At 35.2% G+C, this 22,372-nt stretch overlaps 1 protein-coding gene across 1 annotated transcript in view; it reads right to left on the minus strand.

The window, feature by feature from the left end:
- The window catches only part of LOC137408744 (uncharacterized), a 31,875-nt gene extending 9,763 nt beyond the window's left edge, over positions 1-22,112 (minus strand). The window contains exons 1-6 of the mRNA XM_068095324.1: positions 21,925-22,112; positions 16,128-16,241; positions 10,497-10,645; positions 7,204-7,345; positions 6,863-6,994; positions 424-522 (exon numbers count right to left, since the gene is read on the minus strand). Of these exons, the coding sequence (XP_067951425.1) occupies positions 424-522; positions 6,863-6,994; positions 7,204-7,345; positions 10,497-10,645; positions 16,128-16,241; positions 21,925-22,027 (739 nt within the window). The 5' untranslated portion in view covers positions 22,028-22,112. The remainder of the gene's footprint in view (positions 1-423; positions 523-6,862; positions 6,995-7,203; positions 7,346-10,496; positions 10,646-16,127; positions 16,242-21,924) is intronic.
- Positions 22,113-22,372: the final 260 nt, after the last annotated feature.

The following is a 22,372-nucleotide window of genomic DNA, read 5'->3' on the forward strand; positions in this document are numbered from 1 at the left end:
TGCTCTGATAACTTGAATGCTCTGATAATTCGAACACTTTTGCTCGGTCCCTTAAAGTACGAGTTATCCATGTTTGACTGTATATATAAATATATATCTTGATTACAACTGTGCAGTTGATCGAGATTGGTGTGGTGCACCGGAAAAGAGTCTTTCCGGTTTTCTTTGTGCTATGATACTTTTCTGTTAATCCTAAACTTGTGTATGTTGTGGGTCAGTCTTGTTTGTGTCACTTACCATGTTATCACCTCTCCTAACTATCTTGTTGTAGGTTTTGCAACTATTAAAATGGCTGTCATAATGTGAGAGCTATAAGCAGATAAAATCACCCAGAAAATTATAGGATTCAATTTTGTATTATGTAGGCTCTGTAAAGATGTAGGCAATTACATGTCTATCACTAAGATTTAAATTAAGACTCACCATTTTCAGCTTGGTTCATATTTGTTGGATAGTCTAGTCTCTGTAACTTCTGTTCATCAAGAGGCTCTTTGAGGGCAAATATGTGGGTGTCATGTGATCCTAGGAACAACAAGATTGATCTTGATTATAACCTTTGGTTAACACTGATAAGCAGCTAACTGAAGGCTTTCCATTTTACAGGCAATTAGTTGAGCTTATGCGAGTTATCTACAACGGAAACTCGAAGAGTACCATGCTGTGATAAATATTATATATAATTGCCTTTTGTTTGTTCAGTAATTTAACCTTGTAATACACTATGTTTCCATGACCCACATAATTCACATGATTCACATAATTCACATAATTCGAATGATTCGCAAGTTGAGTTACTTTGTAATCAAGCGTTTCAATGAACACCTGCCGATGCGGATTTAACGCCAGCGCTTGAGCCATTGGTCAAGTAGCGGCTTAATTAATGACTCTATAAATAGCTACGCAGTCTTGTCCGCTAAGCTTAGCAGCAATCGTTCGGAACGTTGGCGCATTGAGATTGCTGAAATCGAAATAAAAACGACTGAAGCAGGATATGTTTGTAATGTAATAGCCAACGATATTCTAATGCAGCATTAATTGCAAGTGCCGTTCCCATGATTCGCAAGCACGATGGATTCGATAGTTTGGTGGATTGCAAAACTCGCTTAGTTTGCGGATTTATGCCGTTTCCATGACGCGGATAACTTGGGGATAGACTCAAATTTGCAAATTGGCTCAAGTCTGTGAATTATGCGCGTCATGGAAGCGCAGTAATAATGCAGATAAAACTATAAATCTTTGATAAAAACAATCTTAGCTCTTTCGTTACCATGTGCATCTGCCTCCAAAGTGCTATAAATACCAAACAGTTTAGCAGCAAAATTTGAATGTCGGACATTCCTGCAAGAAATTTGCTATACCTCATGTTTGAATTGCCATAGCCCCTTATATAAAAATGCATTACGAAGCTGAGAAATCTTTCTAGAAGTTGATGTATTTTGTTTGAAATTAACATATAGAAGTCTTATAATATGAGCTCAAATTAATTGTAGGTATGAATTTTCTTTTCAGTATTTGAATTTCGAATGTATTTTTCAATCCTAAAATGTTGCATAGAAGCTCATTTGCGCTGATTCATATTTTTTTACTACAGCTTGCAGCAAAAACTGGATTTTATGAGCAAAAGAAGGCAAGTTATGAACCTTGATTTTTCAGAAGCCCAGTTTACATAATGGTTTTAGGATTATCAAATGGTATGCTATACATATGCAAATTTATAAGTTATATAATAATAATTTATTATACGTTACAAATATATATTCAAAAACAAGTAGCACAAACAAACAATGTTTCTAGTACTGTCAGAAACCAAAATAAAAACTTTTCCAACAATAATTATGTTGTATCATTAGCTTTTAGGTCACCCACCGCTAATAGATGCGATATGAATGTTGCTTTCCATTTCATTCATTCCGGTTTCTTCTAGTTTTTAAATTTCTTCCACACCAATATTGGACTTTAAAATTTCTTCACTGCTGAACTAGTCAATATCACCGTCTAAACAAATTGCTTTTTGCGAGCGCAACAATTTTTATGCAAAGCCATTTTGTATACAAAAAATACGAAAAATGTTTATTAATGTGTGCTGCTTGCACAAATATTAGCTTTAAACTAGCAGTACAGACCGTAGCGTAATTACTCAAGCTATTAGCTAGTTGCCATGACACTAATTTATGAGTAATAAAAAGATTTTAGAAAGTTCTACCAAAAAGTGAATCCATCGTGCAACGTCGGGATTGGTTTATTTGGCACAGTTATTTCCCCCGATATGTTCAGATTGATATTGAAAGGCTTCATAGTAAGATGCATAAGCAATAAAATATGAAATAAAAAGAAATAAGTAGAATTTAAAGCTAAAACTATGCACAAACTGCTGTGACAAACACAGTTGTTATGGTAATCATCTAACTGGCAGCTATCTAAACTACAATGAGCCACAGCATCTGGACATAAACAATGCTCCTTATAGGATTCAACCGTTATACAGGAAGTTACGGCTAGTTAAGTATGTACTAGATATAAAACTAGTTAAGGCTAATTCACACTATATTGCCGTACATCGGCAAATCGTACCCAATACATTGGTGATCATATGTAATAACATTGTTCACAATATCACGAACCCAACTGAGTTTACATCAGTTAATAGTCTGTGGTGTAGCGTTGTCATTATACAATGCAGTCACAGAAACAATGAAATACCAGTCCTGCAGAAACTGTCATGAAAAAAATATACACCGAGCAATCTACAACGGCCAATCATCATGGACAAAATGTTGCACATTACATTGACGTGGATGCTTGGTGAACTATCAGGAAAGTTTGTCAGCTGCAAACTTTCCCAGCATATTCATGTTTCCTCAATGATGCTAGCAGTTACAGTCAGAGCTATTTTTACGGTTTTAAAAAATTACCTGATCCAGTCTAATTTTCATCAAAAAATTAGCAATTCAATTCCCAATGCTTTTGCATCATAGATCAGGTAAGAATCGATGCATTTCAGTTCAATAAGCAAAACACTGTATCCAATTCTCCATTCTTTAGCTATCCTAATTTCCGATAAATCAATTCAGCTCTTTAGACAAAAGCAATTCTTTATCAATGTGCTACCTGTCCAATAGCTAACCTGTTAAGCCTTTGCTCTGAATAGGAGTTGTTCACCCACACATACGTTGTTGGGTAACTCCAATCCAAAACAAGCTTAGAAATAAAACAAACATTAATTGTTGCAACTTTATTTTATTGTATATCATAGGACAGTTCCTCAATGAACTTGGTGGTTACATTTACAAAATAAAACTTTTGTTAAATTGCTGGGGTCATCTTCGATCTATGAAGGCGCATGATGATGCCCCCATGATTAAATACCCTTTCCACCAAGGCATTAGTTGCAGGCGGAGTGCATAGAACCTTCTGTAATTTCAGCCATCTTGGGCCTCTTGTGTTCACTCTAACCCTCTATACAGGTACCTGTGTAAAGGTTTTCTGTGATGCTAGTCAAATTGCTTTTTACGGTTTGTCTAGAATTCATATTGAACAACACCAAAGCAAAACATTTCTCATTTATAAAAACTAGCTATCAGATTTTCACCATCACCAACACTGGAATGATATCGCATCGGATTAGTCAACACATCACTACACATAGATCACAGTTACCGCAGCAAAAGCAACAACCACTGAAACAATAATTTCTGACAGATGACATACAAACAGCCATAATAGAATAATACAGGAGAAATAACTTTCATGTGTAGCAGCCAACTCGTGGTATTTAAGTAGTTCACCCTCTAAGTCAATATCACACACTGAAGGAGCAATAGCTCTCTTATTCAAATTGTTAAAGAGGCCTACTCTGTGTTCTTCACGCTTCTTGACAACGAGAGGTGCTACTGACTGAGCCGAATGTGGCACCCATTTCTTGAGTTCTAAAAGCTAATACAAGTTAGGGAAAGCTAGTACAGTAATACCTCAACTTACGAGTGCTCCAACATACGAGAAACTTGAGATACGAGCCAGCTTTTGAGCAAGTTTTAGCACTAACATACGAGCTTCATTTGAGATACGAGCACGTGAGTCAGTTGCCAAGTATGCCGGAGGTGTTTTATGACAACAGCATCAATCTGTATTTTTCAACTGCTCAGGTTATACTTTTGTACCGTGTTTTTGTGCACGCTTTTCAGTGCAGAATTATGTGAATTAAAAGTACTGTGCGTAGACCGAAAGTTTGCCAGTAAAATGAAAAATAATGCAAAGAAAAAGCAAATGATAACAATTGATATTAAACGGAAAATTATTGAAAAATATGCAAACTTTGTATGCATGATTGAGCTAGCTCATCAATATGACAGAAATACATCCACAATTATCAAACAGAAGGATTATACTCAGGGCATTTAGCTCGCAAAAGTACTAACCGTAGTTTCTAAACGGCGCGGCGATCTTCACCACCGCTGATGGAGAGACCGCCAGGCATTGGATAAAAGATAAACAATTGGCCGGTGACAGCGTAACTGAAACGACGCTATTTGAAAAGCCGTTGCTATCTATCGAAACTATAAAAATAGACATTCGGACAAGTTGGCTAGTGGTCGTGCATTAACCATTTGTGACGACACCTGTGTTCGTCCTAATCGCAACATGTTGCAAGGGCGACTAAGGCAAACGCCCTTAGATAGGTTTATCTTAAAACGGCCGGCTAGTCGTGAAAGCGAAAAAAGGAAAAATTAGCTAACTAGCGAGAAACTTAAAACTATGAACGCCGAAGAAATTTTCATTACGTTAAGTTAAAAATGAAAGTTTGCTTTTAGATTTGCTTCTAAATTTGTCTTTTAAGACTTTGATGAAATTCAAATTTATCAAAGTCAACTGTTGTAATGAAGGATAACACTTATATCTCTCCCTGGCAAATGCTAGCGTTAGCTGCTATTGTATGTATTTAAATTTACATTTTAATTTAACACATTTCCTTGCATTATTTTTTATTTGTTGCTTTTTGAAAGCAAGTGGTAAGTTAGGACAATAATCAACATGTTCTTTCTGTTACAATATCTTGTTTTGAGTGTTTTATTTGCATTTTACAGAGTATGGAAACCAATAAATATATATTTCATTGTTCTATATATAAATAAATTGCACTAACCTGCGAGTAAATTGACATACGAGCTCAGTCTCGGAACGCATTAAGCTCGTAAGTTGAAGTATGACTGTAGTGGGTGGAAAAAAATTGAAAGCATCGTAGGTAAACTGCAGGTGAACATGCAAAAAAGTTAAATTGTGTGTCGAATTATTGCCAATGCATACATTGCCAAATTAGGACTGCAATTATTATTACATACCACCAAGTTCACCATCTGATGCACACACTGTCAAAGGATTGCCAATATGAACTGAGTTTCATATATCTATACATCTATACATGCGCACACGCACGCACGCACGCACGCACGCACGTACGTACGTACGTATGTATATATATATATATATATATATATGTATATATATATATACATATATATATACAAATATGGCTTGCCCAAATACCAACAGCAATCAACTCAGGTGAGTTGCAGAAAAGTGCGCTACTGAGAACAGCTAAGATTTTGAGGCGAGTGCTCAAACTCTCAGGTCTCTGGTAGGAGACCCGAGTTAGAGCAGAAACTACCACCCATACGGATTAACCAGGGTGAGGCATCAATTTTTTTTACATAAATATATACATATAGATACATACATTATATATACATGTATATATAAATATATATATATATATTTATATATATATATATATTTAGACTTCTTCATTCATTTCATTTACTACATTTAGACTTCATTCATTTCATATTTAGTATATCACAATAATTACCTAAATAAATAATAAACTACCTATCACTGCAGGCACTACTAGAGCTAGTCCCATCAGTAGTGTCCATCATATCTATAATATGACTGTAATGATACTGTAAAAATGAATGAATGTTGTTAGTAAGTTGATAAAATACATTTATTAAATATGGAATAAGTTAGTGAATTCACCAGACTAGTGAAAATACTTATCCAGTGAAAGAAAATCTTGCAAGCAAACCACAACACTGAGAACAACTAGACTAGTAAAATAGATTCTACTCACCTCAAGCCCTGAGTGATAAATTTCGACAACTGCGTATGACAAGGCCTAATGCTTGAATGAATGTAGTTACATTCGTTTGCATGGCGATCAAAACAGCATAGCCAAACTTGCTGCCGGTGCACAGGCAAACCATAAAACTATACTATATCATCGCATGGTACATAAAGAATAATACTTCATATTATCGACAAATAAAACATATGTGCTGATATCCAGGATTACGAAAGTGTTTAACGCGTGCGGCTGGCAATACTGGACTGCACTTATGATTAACTGATTGGTAAAATAGAATATCACTGTCCATGATAGATTTTCCATCAACATGGTAATAAATTACTAATCATAGAGATACTGATATAGTAATAATAAAGAGAAGCGTTGACTCCATTCTTTTTGCTTATTGAAAAATGAAGAATCGGGTCAGTTTGTCTATGATGATAGTAAAATATCGATTCAATTCAAATCTTACCGGTAAGATGGGCTGAATCACTTCAATTCTACCGTAATTAAAAGATACTAAAGAATCGATTCCATTTTATTCATTTCTAAATTGAGCCTTAAGACTTGCTCAAGCAATCATGTTAACTCAAGTGCCCATCTCTGATTACAGCGGACATAATCAGTGAATAATTACTGAGAGGACGCTGCCAATACATAGCAATATAATCAGAACCAGCCTCAAGTCACTCATTTAACAACGTAGTAGTCAATAATGCACCTATGTTGACCTCTCACCTTGGTAGTTGGTAAGACACATGTGTACTCTTGAAGAGCAGCTCAGATTACTTTGATATCTTGTGAGACTATAGAACAGTTTTTCTGTCAACATCTTATCAACATCAATAAGATCCCAACCTTCTCCTAAAGCTAAAACAAGGACAGGGCACCTGACTAGGTTGTCACAGTAACTATCGTTGGTGCTTTTACGTTCTAAGTTAAAAGCAAGAGCCAACAAACGATCCCAGAGTTTCAAGAAATATGTTTCTTAATCAGGGTTTTACAGTTGACTGCTCTATGAGCTATAACCAAGCTAAGAGTATATTGAGAAAAAGTAAGGAGTTTCTCAGCAAACTAACCTATATCAGCATTAATTGCAATAGCGGGTTGGCCCAGCAGATTTTTAGATGCGTAGATGAAGAAGTCAGCCATGTGGATAAAGTGATCTAGTTTTACGAACTTGAGTTTTTCAACCCTAGTCAGGTTGCTTTTCCTCAATTCCTACAATAAAATTAAGTATGTCAACTTAATTTATTTTTCCTCAGACTTCCCAAAATTTACGCTAAAACGCACAAATTTATATTGTAATAAAGTTTGTAGAAATGCTTCGATAGAGCAGAATCCTGTGAACTAGTCGGTGTATATCTACTTTTAGTATCACCAAATGAGCTAACAACATTTTCTGGATTACGCAGAAATGATCAACTCCAAAGTATGTAAAGAAAACTTCCAACAAATAGAAAGAACAAAAAGTTACTCTGTAAAACGTTCAGAGCTCACAACCTAAAGCTCGTTATTGAAGCAAACAAACAATGTTTTCACTTTTTAGATGTAACTTTCAATTAGACAACACACATGCACACCCTACCTACAGCCAGGCAACTGGTTACTATATTTACATAAACCCACCAATCAACCTAAAACCATAATCAAAAACATCCTATAAACATAAACGAACGGCTACCTATCTAACACCGCAATTATCGGGATGTTTTGTAACGTTACGTAGTAATGAAGTTAATAAATAAATAAGCCAAAATAATGTTCTAAGCAAACTTTTCATGTTTTACAAATGTTATTTAATGTTCATTATTGTATTATGTTCCAACAATGTCACAGTATTATTTTGCAGAATGCTGCGCAAAAAAGTATCATGATAAGGTTCTACAGTGTATATAATTTACATAAATAAACTTTGCTAACGTGATCATAACGTCGTTAAAGAACATTGTTATTGAATGTCCTAGCAATATTACAGAAAAGTTACTTTGAAATTTTGGAGTGTAAACATCCATATAACATTGACTCACAATGTCGCTGGAATGTTATGGGAAACATCATATTTACCTTCAAATGAATTTCCAGCAATATTACAAAAAAATTACTTTAGAATGTTGGAGTGTAAATATCCAATAACATTGACTTGCGATGTAAAGGGAACATTATGGCGCAACATAATTTTTACCTTTAACCAAATGTTCCAGTAATATTACAGGAAAGTTTGTTTACTGCTGGAGAAAAGTCAACGTTATTTGTAATGTAAAGTAATGTAGGAAAATAATGTAGACAAATAATGTTAGTTTTAAATGATTTATATAAAAAATAAGTCATTACAAGTTTCAACTTTAACATTTTGTTACAAATATCACAAAAAATGACTATGTTCCATTAAAGTGTGCTTGGCTATATTACAGTGTACAATCGTAATAAATACTTCACACACCACTTTTTATAGCTATAATTTTATTGTGCTGTATATTATGATCCTTGCCATTGCATCATGCTACTATTTGTGCATTTACCAACAGTATTGCTTGAGGAAGAAATGCTGTGGGAAAGTTGTGCTTGGTACAATATAGTAACATTGAACTCAATTCGCTGGAAGAACATCCTGTGAAACGTTAGCGAAATGTTTGAAAGTGTCTATACTTTTACATACCACTTATGTTCCCCCCATACGTTTGTAATGTAATATTCCTGGAATTTTGACTAATATCTTTGAGGCAACATCATGGAAGAAATGTTTGTAGAATATTACGTAACATTCTGCAGATATTGTGAGAATGTTGTGCGAGATCATTTGCTGAACAATCTAGCAACGTATTTCTCAAAACATTGCTGGAGCGTTAAAAGGTTTTTTACGCATTATCTTGTGACAACCTTGAAATGAAACAATTCTGGGATTTTTCGGAATGTTCTGGAATGTTCTGGAAATGTAAAATTGTTAGTTGGGTCACACTTTCATCAAGCAAACAAAACTTTCATAAAACCAAACTATCGTATTAAGATGCACTATAAATTGGCTATAGACATGAGCTCCAATACACAGCAGAAGCAACCATAACAAACATAAACCACAGTAGACAATGCAAAACAATTTAGTACAACCCCCAAATAGCTTGCGCTGAAACCGACGTAGAAACAAAGTATATCCACTTCATTGCGAGATGCTTTCACAAAGAACACCACTTGCACAAAACCTTTAACAAATGTACAATTGAAATCAGTATGTATTCCATGTATCCCACAGTATATTAATGTATCCCATACTATGGTAATGTATCCTATAGTACAGTAATGTATCCCACAGTATATTAATGTATCCCATACCATGGTAATGTATCCTATTGTACAGTAATGTATCCCATAGTATAGTAATGTATCCCATAGTCTAGTAAATGGGGTATCCCATAGTAATCTCATCATAAGTATCCTATAGCATTGGGTAGAATAAGTATGTCTCTAGATCATAAAGCTCTGCGGATCAGGTTTTGGAGTCCCTTCAGAAAAGTTCAAAAATTTAACTTTATCTAACTACAGTTGACTTGCAGAGATTATTTGTTTGTATTCGACAAAATACTTAGCTGTTATCGGTATCACATATTTTCTGAAGCTTCATGTCAACTCATAGAACTGGTGGCTAAGGGCCAATAAATATTTAATGGCCCTTAGCTGCCAGTTTTATGAGTTGACATGAAGCTTCAGAAAATATGTGATAACGGATAACAGCTAAGTCAGTTTGTTTGAGCACAAACAAATAACCTCTAAGGAAGACCATAGCCTTACCAAGTTCCCTGATAAGGCTACCTCTCGCTATATCGTGGTATGCTGATGGTAATCACGCAATACTTAGGTAGGTATGTCAGCAGCTTAGCTTTCTCGTTGTAAAATGTGGTGGCAGAAACATTGAATAGTGTTTCAACGTTTCCGTGACTGTCATAAAAGAGAATATAGAATAAGCAATCCACAACCAATCATTATCGCTGATGTAGTGAGCATTGCACAGGCTGTCGTGGATTCTCGGTGAACTATCAGGAAAGTTTGACAGCTGTAAACTTTCGTGAATTATATGCGTTGCCTCTATGATGTCATCGGTTTTACGGTGCACATAGTTAATGGATAATTGCCGAGAGGACAGCTCTGATATACCGAGATATAATGTGAACTAGCCGTTAGTCCTAAACTTTTGCTCAACTATTTTCAATACGGCAGACACTCCAATAACACAAATGTACTTGAACTTAAATTCCACCCATCTTGAAGATTTTATGTAAAGGCTGATCAGTAGGCCTAAAAGAACAGCATTAGGTTTATGAGAGAAGATAACTCTCTCATACTGATAAAAAGCTGACAACTGTAGAATATATCTTACCACCAAATCCTTCTCAGAAACATAAAATAAATGAATTTTCTCGATGCAAGGATGGTTGAGGTTGGACTGGAGTACATCTATGTATTCTTGGTTTCTATTTGATAGTTCTTCCTTAGAAAACTTTTTGATGTAGTCTTCCTGTAGTCCCACTGTATAAATTCGAAGTAAGTAGACTACCACGGTTAATAACTCTATTATACAGAATAGATTGATAAGCATGAGTTATTCACAGAGTTGTAACATGAAGCAACAGATCCTTGGCAGACCGTTTGCTTTCTGATGGCTTGTAATAAATGGCTGAAAGCTACGTGCTAGTTTCCATGACACAAACATGTGCTACGAAAAATCAATGTATTAGTCTACTAAAATTTGTAAAACTGTCCTTCTCTAGAAAATATTGCTCTTGCTAAAAAAGTTCATAAAATATTGGGTTGATTGTGCCAAGATGTAGCAGCAATGCTGTAAAGCAGTAAATAATACAGACAATTAGACGACACGATAGAAGGAGTTATTTGTTTTTGCTGTCGACCTTGACCCATCATAGTAACAACTACTACAGTTATGGATGTTTACCACCAGAAAGAATAAGATGACAAGGTTTAGATTGAAAGGGATCAATCTGGTGAGCCAACTGGCATATACCAAACTCTTTTGCAATGCAGTCAAAACGATGGTTATAAAAATCGACCCAATGTTGGTGATATAAACGCTATATATGCTAGATATATAGATAGACTATTTACTATATAAGAAATGCTGTTTTTCTATTCATAAGCCACAACATGCTTCAGACAGCTCTTGTTGTTAAAAAGATGACCGAGCAAACAGTTTTTGCTGATAAGCTTCGGGTAAAGCAACGCATGAGGCAAATCTTTATCTTATAAGTCATATTTTTATACAAACTGACCTACTATGTACTTAAAAATGAACTTACACTACATTTTTGAAGATTTTATCAGAAATACTGGTATTTTTATATCATTTGAGATTTTTTGATGCTTGCGGTGAGCTGATCGCCATAATGTTCCAAGACTAAAACCAATGAAGCTTAATAAATCAAAAATCAATAAATCAATACAGATGTCCATCTCCCCAACTGCTAAATGTGCCATGGATGACACAGGCATACTTTGTATTTCATTAGCTCGACATGTCAGGACGAATGTTCCCTATTCACTTCAATGAATGTATGCCATGGTTTAGAAGCTTGCGCCTTTGTGTTACTTTATTTAGTGTTGAAAGCTGATGGCATCGTCCAGAGCAGTGAGCCTGTGATGGTGGCCCAGTGAAGTCTACTTGTCATGATAAGGCTTTCCAGGCTTAGCATGTTGGCTTGCTGATACTCCGGTGTTGGCACGTTTGTTTAACTATTTTATCTTAGATATCCGTTTTAACTTTCTCCGGTGATAAGCTTCTAATGCCTTGATATCTGTGCTGTATATCACCCGTGTCTTCAAAGCGTATAGCATCGCTGGTACGATCACAGCCTCGTATGCTCTAAGTTTGGTTTTAACATGCAGATCCGTGTTCTCAAACACTTTTCGCATAAAGGATGGCTCACCCTATATCGCCATATATCGGTGTTAATCTCACAAGACTTACGTGTTCATCGGCAATAACAATATTCGCACTATAATTATCAACTCACCCCAATGCCGACTTATGACGATATAGGGCAAACCAGCCTTTAGTATGCTGTACGCTGTACTAGCTTGCAGCCTTCTCATCTCCCAAAAGCAGACAGTGTACACAAGAACATCTTGCATAGGTATCTCACCAAAGTCAAACAATTAGTCAGCCAGTAGCAGATTAGTAGCCAACTAGTAACCAGCTAATCACAAAACATGAAAAATATGGTAAAGAAGTAAAGAATACAAGTTCCTGCTGAGAGCTCAATCAGGTAATCAAATAGATACTATCTATTGTCAAAATTGAAATTAGCTCAATTTAAAAATGAATCTAGAAAAAATAAGATAAATAATAATAATATAATTAAAAAAGAAAATTGAACTTTTTTCAATCAGATCGTGGCATTTCACAAAATCGAATTTTTAGTCGGCTTTGTGTCATCTCATTTAAGTTCTACTAACACTAAAATGATAAATGTAGTGACATTGGAGTAGCTGCTTTAAGGTCGGTAGAATGTATGTTTTTATTTTGCTGTTTCTTTAGTTTTTATCATATCTGGGGACCCACACCTCCTGTAGTTCATAAATATCAGCTGTGAACATGAAAAGTGAAAAATCGAACATCATTGGCTCGATAACAGCCCCGTATGCTCTGAGTTTGGTTTTAACATGCAGATTCAAGTTCTCAAACACTCTTCCCTTAAAGGATGGTTCACACTATATCACCCTATATCGGTATTAGCATGATCACACAATACTTCCATGTTCGTATGTAATAACAATGTTTACACTATCACAAACCCATCCTCATTTACAGTACATCAGTGAATAGTCCATAGCGTTCTCATTATACCAAGCAATCTCGGAAACGTTGAAATACTAATCATACAGCGGAAGTCCTGAAAGAAAGTATAGATCAAGCAATCTATGATAGCCAATCATCATCGTCAATTGGTGCACATCGCATATGCTGTCATGGATGCTTGGCGAACGACCAGAAAGGTTTGACAGCTGTAAACTTTCCCGATGTATTCATGTTGCCTCATCGATGCCATCAGCTACGATGCTCATAGTCGATGAATAATCGCTGGCAGCACAACGCTGACATATGACGATATAGTGCAAACCAGCCTTTAGTCTGCTGTATGCTATACTAGCTTGCAGCCTCCTCATCTCCCAAAGGTAGTCAGTGTACACAAGAACATCTTGCACAGGTATCTAACCAAAGTCAAACAATTAGTTGGCCAGTAACAGATTAGTAGCCAACTAGTAACCAACTAATCACAAAACATGAAAAATATGGCAAAGAAGTAAAAAAATACAAGTTTCTACAGTGATTCTCGACCAAGTAATCAAATAGGTATCTACTGCCGAGAGGCCGATCAGGTAATCAAAGTGATATCTGTTGTCGATGATTGACATTAGGTAAATCTTATGATTGAGCGAGAAAAATAAAATAGATAATGATAAATTAATAGAATAGAAAATTTTAAAATTTTTTGTCAATCAGCTCGCGGCATTTGCTAAAATCGCCTTTTTAATCGGCTTTGTGTCATCTCATTTTAAGCTCTACAAATACTAGAATGATAGATGTAGAAACATTGGAATAGCTGCTTTAAGGTCAGTAGCACGTAGGTTTTTATTTTGCTTTTTCTCTACCTTTTATCATACCTGGCGGCCTACACGTACCGTAGTTCATAAATATCAGCAGTGATCATGAAAAGTGAAAAATCAAACATCATTGGCTCAACATATGATGTTTAAAGTTTATCAAAAGTTAGAGCTAAAGTCATGTATAGAAAAAACATTCTGAAGACTTTGAACAAATGGAGGTCAAGAATAGAAATGGAAAAAATGGAAAAATTAAAGCAGTCCAAGTTAACAGTTAGCTACGGTGCAAATCTTTATTACCCTCTATCTATGCACTGTCCGTCTATTGCATCGTTAAGACTATGTACCCACTCACCTGATGTAAGGTGAAGATATAGCAAAATATCTTTCACTGATTATTTACATAATTTTTTATTTTTTTATATAGTACATTTGTCTTATGGCTGCGTTGACTTAAATAGCTTGACTTAAATTTTTGGGTAATTGACGAACTACATAGACTACAGTGTATTTTTACATAAACTTCATCATGTCCAACAAATGACAGTTTTACGAGGTGAGCTGGGGTTCAGGTATTGACATATTTTTGTACAAAAAAAATTGACTGCATCAGCCTTTCTGTTTGTAATAAGAGCATGCTGCATACTGTATATCATATGGAGAGGTCTAGACCGTGTTGCCTTCAATATATGTGTCATGGAGTAACCAATAGTTAGAACCCAGAGAGCTTGGACCACTCAAACCAACAATTCTTGGCAGCCAATATAAGTCTTCCCTATGTTTTCAGTTGCGTGTGATTATTATGCATTATTTCCTTGTTCAGGTTAATTGAGCATATATTATAGCATAGATTAGCACAATCAAACCCTCACATACAAATCTTTTGTTATGACATGTAGAATCTGAGCTAATACTTGTTTTGACATGCACATCAATTCAATTCTCATCAAACTATGTCCAAAGTTTCTCTAACCATTACTCTTTTGCTACCAAACTAATTTCTTTACTGGGCCATAATTGCGTATTCAGCAAAACCTAATACTTGACCAGAGCGGATGTAAATCGCCACAAATTTTGAACCACTTGCTCTATAAAGTTATTTTGGTGCCGAATTAATGAACAAAATTTTACACCAGCTGATGCCATGAAAGATACCGCAAACGCATTGCAAAATGAGCTCAGATACATTTTCGGCCATTTTCAAAAAGACCGTAAGCATGTCCGAGTCTGACAATTTATCAATATTATTACAGCTTTTGACATTACCATTATTGATAGAAATAAAAATAATCACTCAGTAGTACGATTGGTCACAAAAATCACCCAAAGTTCATAGATTTAAAATTAGTAAAAACTCGTAGCTATAATGCGTCTGACAAGACTGGTGATTGCCGAAAAAAAATTGCAACAAAAAATAAAACCTTTTGCAGAGCGGAACTATGCTCAGGTTGCAAACATATTTTCAATAGAATAATTAATTAACTGCTCAATAATCAGAAACGATTTGTGCGAAGCTTTCTAAAGCCACATCATGCGGCTAATGGCCATACAAAAACGTTTTGCCGAGCCATATTACACGGCTCGTGGCAGCGAAAGAGTTGAGCTCAGTATTTACGTAAACGCAAAAAGAACCTAGTATAAAATCAAATATAAAGGTGCAATACGGATAAAATAATTTAGTTTACTTATTTAGGTCTGTCACCCCGATGAAGACGGGGGAAGACCCAAGGTCCAGATCGTCACACCGGACTCATGTGGCTGAGGCTCAACCAAGCTGGCCAAAGTCGACTGAGCCCAGAGCCACCGACTCACATCTCAAGAAGAGTCCGACACCAGCTAGCACAGCGACACTTCTGCCGGAAGCATCACAAAAAGACCCCGTGTCCCCCTCTAGTGAAATTTTGTGTAAGTTCACCTCTAAATCGATTGAAATCAGCTTAAATGCTTCTAAAGTTACGACTAACCCCTAATCTGACACTCAGCAATGTTTTGTTGTCCGATCACATATTTTCCAAAATCTAAAGTGTTGGTAGATTGTGAAAAGCACCACAATTTGAATAATTTTGTTTAGTTTGATGAGATATCGGAGGCCAGATAAAAAGTTAGATAATATACTATTGAGAAAGATAATGTCTCAGTGACGAATATCTGTAATAAAAATGTCCATGGAAGTAGTCAACCAAAAAATAATACTTTTGAAAATACTTAAAAATCATTCTTGAATTTTTAAAGACCTAATTAATGTCTAAATTAATAACTCAATTATTGTCCACATCCTAACAATGACATCTGAGCGTTTCATACTAATAAGGACTGGGATATAATAGCAAAAAGAAATGACGATGGATTAAAAATCGGCAATTTTAATGATAAAATTAGATTATATACATACTGCTGAAGTACATAGTCATCAGATGAAACTTCCTGCAGCTGTGATGATCAGCTTCCATTCTACATGTAGAAGTGACACACTTTATAACTCCAAGGTGTTGTCTGTAATCACTACCTGAAGGATAATACATTGTGGGAGTTAAATTAGTCACTAAACATGCAGGTTGATGCCAGTTTAAATAGTTGAAGATGAGACCCAAAATTTGATTAAACACAAAATTTTAGGAGATTTTATCAGAAAGTATTTGTATTTTTTTATCATTTGCGATTGTTTTTGATGTTTGAGGTGATCTGATTGCCAGGATGTTTCAAGACTAAAGTTGACAAAGCTTGATCGTAGTTGACACCCTCAGAACAAGCGAAAGTAAAAATATAACGTCTATAGTTGCCAAGAGACCGACGGAAAAAGGCCTGTAATGATGCAACTTCAACAAAATAGCCAATACCAACTGTCGCTATGATAGAGACTAGTGACATCATTTCACACATATTTCTTTTCTGATCCTTTTAGTCAGGTTGCCAAAAAAGCAGTTTTATGTCTTTTTCACAAAAGAGGCAAAACCATGGGCTATAACGGGTTTTATGTTTAACAGCTAGACCGGGGCACCCCTTACCTTTTTAATTACACCTGCCGGTGATACTATTGTTTAGCAGCAATATTTAATCATTTAAAGGGTTTTTAAAAATACATAAACAACATTTTTTTACGTCATGCGTGATTAGCCAAATCAACCAATCAGCTCACAAACATAATTCTACATTTTTTAATATGGCGGCTATTTGAATCCACCAATAGCAATTAGGTACTTCGTCTGTTTTTGGTATTGCTCAGTTAGAAACTGTCGGTAATGTTGGTAGTAGCAACTAAAGTTTGATATTTCTATTTAAATTGATTCCCACTGCTAGCTACCATAGATCGCATGATTTATTACAACAGAGTTCCACAAAACAAGCCGGTAATCAAGCGTTTTTATCAGCAACTGAGTAGTATCTCCAAAGAGTTCGAGAAGTCCATTTTATTATAGTTGAATTCACCTCAACAACTCAAACTGTTCGTTTCCTGTAAGAACTATACTGAATGCTAGGCGACATTTACTAGTGAGTCAATATATCAAAGAACTTTTTAAGCTGTAAGAAATCTCAATTCGGAGGGAACTGATACTGATCTATATATATTTCTCAAAGTTTGAGGATGTGTTTGTCTAGCTATAACTATTAAAATTTTAGAAAAAGAACCCTTATCACATTAGATTCGATCTCTGAACTTTTCGTTCACCAGTCCGATGCCTTACCAATTCAGCAACACCACCTTGATGGATTAATTAGGCGATATATGTTGCCATATGGGAGCCAATGTGCAACCACTCTCCGGTACGACGCAATGTTATGGCGCAGCGTCTTGAAGGGTAGCGTAAATGGTGCTCAGTCATTAGAGCAAGTAGTTAGCTTTTATTAGTAAGCTTACTCATATTATCCATTGCCAATGTGCCAGGCTAATAGCAAATGGCAAGTAGCATTAACCCTCATTGCTTATAGGCTGATTTTTAATACCCTGGCAATGCCGCGCACCCAGCTAGCAATGGCAAATTATTTTATATGTTCAATACAATCGAATTTTCTGTCCAAAAACTTTTTTATTACCCGAGCAACGCCGGGTAGTATATTTAGCACATTGTATAAACAGTCTAACTATTTTATTATGTCAACAAGTGTGTCTGCTACTCTGTACATTACCCATTGACTTCCCAATCTCACTCAGCTCCGGGTAGTATATTTAGCACATTGTATAAACAGTCTAACTATTTTATTATGTCAACAAGTGTGTCTGCTACTCTGTACATTACCCATTGACTTCCCAATCTCACTCAGCTCTACTTAATTCATGTAGATTTTGTTACTGTGGCAGTTCTATGCCAACATTCAATTATTCTCGCAATTCAAGTTCCCTTGCTAAATAGTGAGGTGACTCATGGAAATCGATTGTGGCAAGGGCTGCAGGTGCTCTGTTTCTGGCACTTGTAGTTGCACTCATATAATAATAGGAACTGTAATGCACCATAACTTGGAGCATTCTATGATTTTCAGTGCTCACCTTCATGCTCTTCTATTTATAAGCTGTAATTGGATAATTTTTAGATCACATGACTGCATTGTTATCTTCTCTGTTGTTCACTGATAACATTTAAGAAAGTAGATTGACATAGACTACCACTAAATGTTATTTGTATTACCCTTCACTTAATCACTCATCAGCAAAAACGAGGCTGCTTATTGTTGGTTGGTGTGCACTGCAATCCAATGGATCAATGATGTAGATTATAATCCCATATGATTCCATATCATACATAGAGGTAATAAACTATACATCAAATTATTGTCTGCATTTTATTAGGTGTTGTTGCTGTTCTCAGATGGTTTATATATCTGCAACTACAGATGTCTTATGAACCCTGCTGAAGTCTAATAACCTGCGAAGTTTTTTGGTCATCTAGTCCAATCTCTCAATGCCCAATGTGTCTGCTGAAAAAACTTCTCCTAAGCACACAAGTTTCAGAGTTCTGTTTGAGCCGCATCAGCCAATGAGTTGTTCAAGCAGCGATGAACGGATTACATAAAAATACACCCTATAGTGTATTCATCATGTGGATGAGATGCAACATTCAAACCTTCACAAAGTATATAGTAAAAGTGTAAAAGAAAACCACGCATAGAAAAACTATTTGTTACTAAGTAAGTCTCTGTAATTGAAAGACACAAAAGCAAACCAGCAAATGTTAGAAAGTGAATAGAAGTTAAAGGGAACATGTGAACTTGATGGTCCAATTATTAAAATAGTTCTATAATACTTTAATCATTGTGTGATACAGCCATGGCTGGTTACTATATTTGCAACCTACCCATGACCAATGATAGCAGCTGTCTGTACTAGATAGAGATTGAATACTTTTGTTAATCCTTTATTTATCTATCTCACCACAACACTGATGCATTCCATTTATAATAAACAAACATCATGACACACCATTTGACACTAATTTGTATAGACAACCAAATTTAAGTTTCCGCAACGTTAAACAGGGCATGCTATTTATTTTGTTTATAGACTGTTTTCAGATCGAGTCAGCACTATGGTTGATCATCTCATCATGACTGTTAATTACCACAGCTATTTTGACCCGTTTAATTTAGCTTGCTAGCGGTATCATTCATATCCATTAGGTGGTACCTGTGTCTTGCCTATCAAAGAACATATATGTTTTGACTAAATAACCTATTATGGCTGCATAACAATTTTGGAACTTCATTGGCTGTATAGATTAGTATACATATATGTAAGACAGAGTTTTTCTAAGAAATGGCCTTCATGGAAAAGATTATTGCTGAGAAATGTACTTGCACTCCTTATTGAAATACATCATTTATGATTTATATACCTGGTATATACCAGGTAAATACATCATTTATGGTGTAATTACCTGATGTATTTACACTCCACTTTACCTGGCAATGCCTACGAACAATGTGAAAATACATTCACATTTGCAATTATATAAACTAACAAAAAGGTTTATGAATTAGTTATAATAAAAATTACTATTATAACTAATAAAATAATAAAATAAAAATAAAATTACTATTAAAAAAAATTACTATCTTATCTGAATCAAACATAAACAAAATGCACATGCATATTTTTTCAATTAAAGATAAGACATTACATGTAGATCGCAATTTTTATGGTGAAACGGGCTTTTGAAAGATTCAATTTTCTCTATACAGCTTATAAAATATCGTGAGCTCAACTTACTGCTTTCTATTGTGATGGAAACAGTTGGTGTATGTACTATGCAACAGTAGAACTTTTACAGAAATGGTAGTAGTAGGCTTCCTTCACTATAAAGTTTCTTTGCGGGAGTTTTATGTTATCACTGATGAATTGTTCCCCAACTAAGCTGCTTCAAGCGGCCTACTTGGAGCGATTATATTCAAATCATACAGTTGACTACGGTAGACACTTTTGAGTAATGATGTACATGGTTGTGGCAGAAGAAAGAGTGTAGAAATTTTAATAAAATAATGCATTTATTTCTCAGTTGATTAACTATTTGATTATTCATTGAAGAATGGAATAAATGAGTTTGCTACTTTTTTTAGGCAGGTTTTTTCAGCGGTGTGAAATTTCTTGCATCTTGAAAAGCACTTTGATTGATATACTGGCTCACTAACAAACCTCATCCAGCATTCTGTATTTGGATGATTTAATTAGCAGCAAACTTTGCAGACTCTTTGTAAATAGTGCTCCATAACTCACAGAACCATCTGACCTTTTGTTTTCTTCCATTAGTAAAGCATAGTAGCTTATTAAGATGTGATACTCCTTTGTGTAGTTATTATGCTAATTATGATAGAATTATGCTATCCATGATAGTTCGTTTTAAGAATCAATTTATGTAGAGATATAATATATCTACTGTTACTAGTGTTAACAGCAGCCTCCAACTGAACAATGTCTGAAAACAGACTAAATACCTAACTTCTATTGATACAAGCAACTACCAACAGTATTAAAAACGATCCATATCTTTGTAAACATATGGTTAGCTGATTTTCCGAGTTAGTCCTGCGTAAAAAAATGTATGTTTGTATTTCTACTCACTTTTTAATAGCTAATTATTCCTAGCTTATCAAGTAAAAGAGCGGTAGGGCACCAAGCTAAAACGATGCTAAAAATGATAAGCTACCATACATCCATCCTCCGCCACCTGTTGACACAATAATGGTGTGAGAACCAGTCTATTTTAGCTGTGATCAAGTTTTGTTGATTTTAATCTTGAAGTATCCTGGCCGCCAAATCACATCAAACATCAAAAATAAATGCAAATCATAAAATAATGCTAATGCTTTCTGATTAAATATACTAAAATTTTGTGTAAATTCATCTTTAATGCTAGTATTATTGCAAAAAGGACAAGCAAGCTCACTTTGTATACAATACTCATATATATTTATAACACTTTGTATACAATACTCATCTGTTTATATCACTTTGTATACAATACTCATCATATATCACTTTGTATACAATACTCATCATATAGAAGAATACATCAGAGGTAAAGCTGTCTGTAGACATGCGTCTTTAATAACAATGAACCAATGTAATCTGTTAAACTCACATACACTGTTTTCATGATGGTGATCATGTGGATTTAGAATGGGCTCGGTTGAGTTACTGTGCTATAAGTATTTCAATGGACGTTCATATAGCACGGATTAACACAAGCGCTTCATTAAAATCATAAGGATTCCTACGCCAGAGGTCATTGCAGTGTATTAGGAACTGCTCAATTTAAAATAAGATTGAAGCGTGGAAATTCTCGCATCATTCATTTCCATCTTTTGCAAGTTTGAAACATTCGGTAAAAATATGAGATTAGCAGAACTCGCTTGACTTGCAGATTTGTGCCATTTCTATCTTGAGGATGACTCAAAATTGTGGATTAACTGGATTACAGGATTAACTGTGTCAGCTGGAAAACATACGGATATTGAGATTAGATATTAGCAAATATTTAAACTTGAAAACTACAAAACTAACAGCTAATGAACAATACAATGACAATACTAACTTGAGGATTAACTGTGTCAACTGGGAGACATACCGATATTGAGAGTAGGTATTTGACCTGGAAAACCACAAAACTAACAGCTAATGAACAATAAGCAACAGTTTTATTTAAAAATCTTTTTTAAAGTTGAAGCAAATCAAAACAGTGTGTTATGGTTTAACGTCTCACCTGTTAGTAGTTGTGCACCCTTGTCACTTCGGTAGGAAATAGTGACAAACAAAAATGCAACTAGTATGACGATGATCAGTGTCTTGTAATGCCATCCCTCCATTTTTCTCTAATCCTTCCTTTTTTAATCCTGAATTACAAAAGTTCTGTGGAAGATGGCGAGTAAACAAATACGCAGTGTGCACTTCCCAAACATTATAACATTAGTAACATTTATGCCTAACTTCAGAAGCACTGAGGCGTGACGCACTGGCATGCATTATGCTATTTCAACAAGCATTTTTGTAATAGAGTACAAACAGTTGAGTAAAACAGTTCACTGTGTCGATAATGACATAGTGAATTATGTAGTTACTCAGTTGCTGTTTAACTATCAAATATAAAAGTTTAACATAATTCACTATGTCAATAAGGATATGTCACAGCATTAACCAGAATAGCGGAAGGG

This window comes from Watersipora subatra, chromosome 11 (genome assembly GCF_963576615.1).
Source record: "Watersipora subatra chromosome 11, tzWatSuba1.1, whole genome shotgun sequence".
Lineage (NCBI taxonomy): Eukaryota > Metazoa > Bryozoa > Gymnolaemata > Cheilostomatida > Watersiporidae > Watersipora > Watersipora subatra.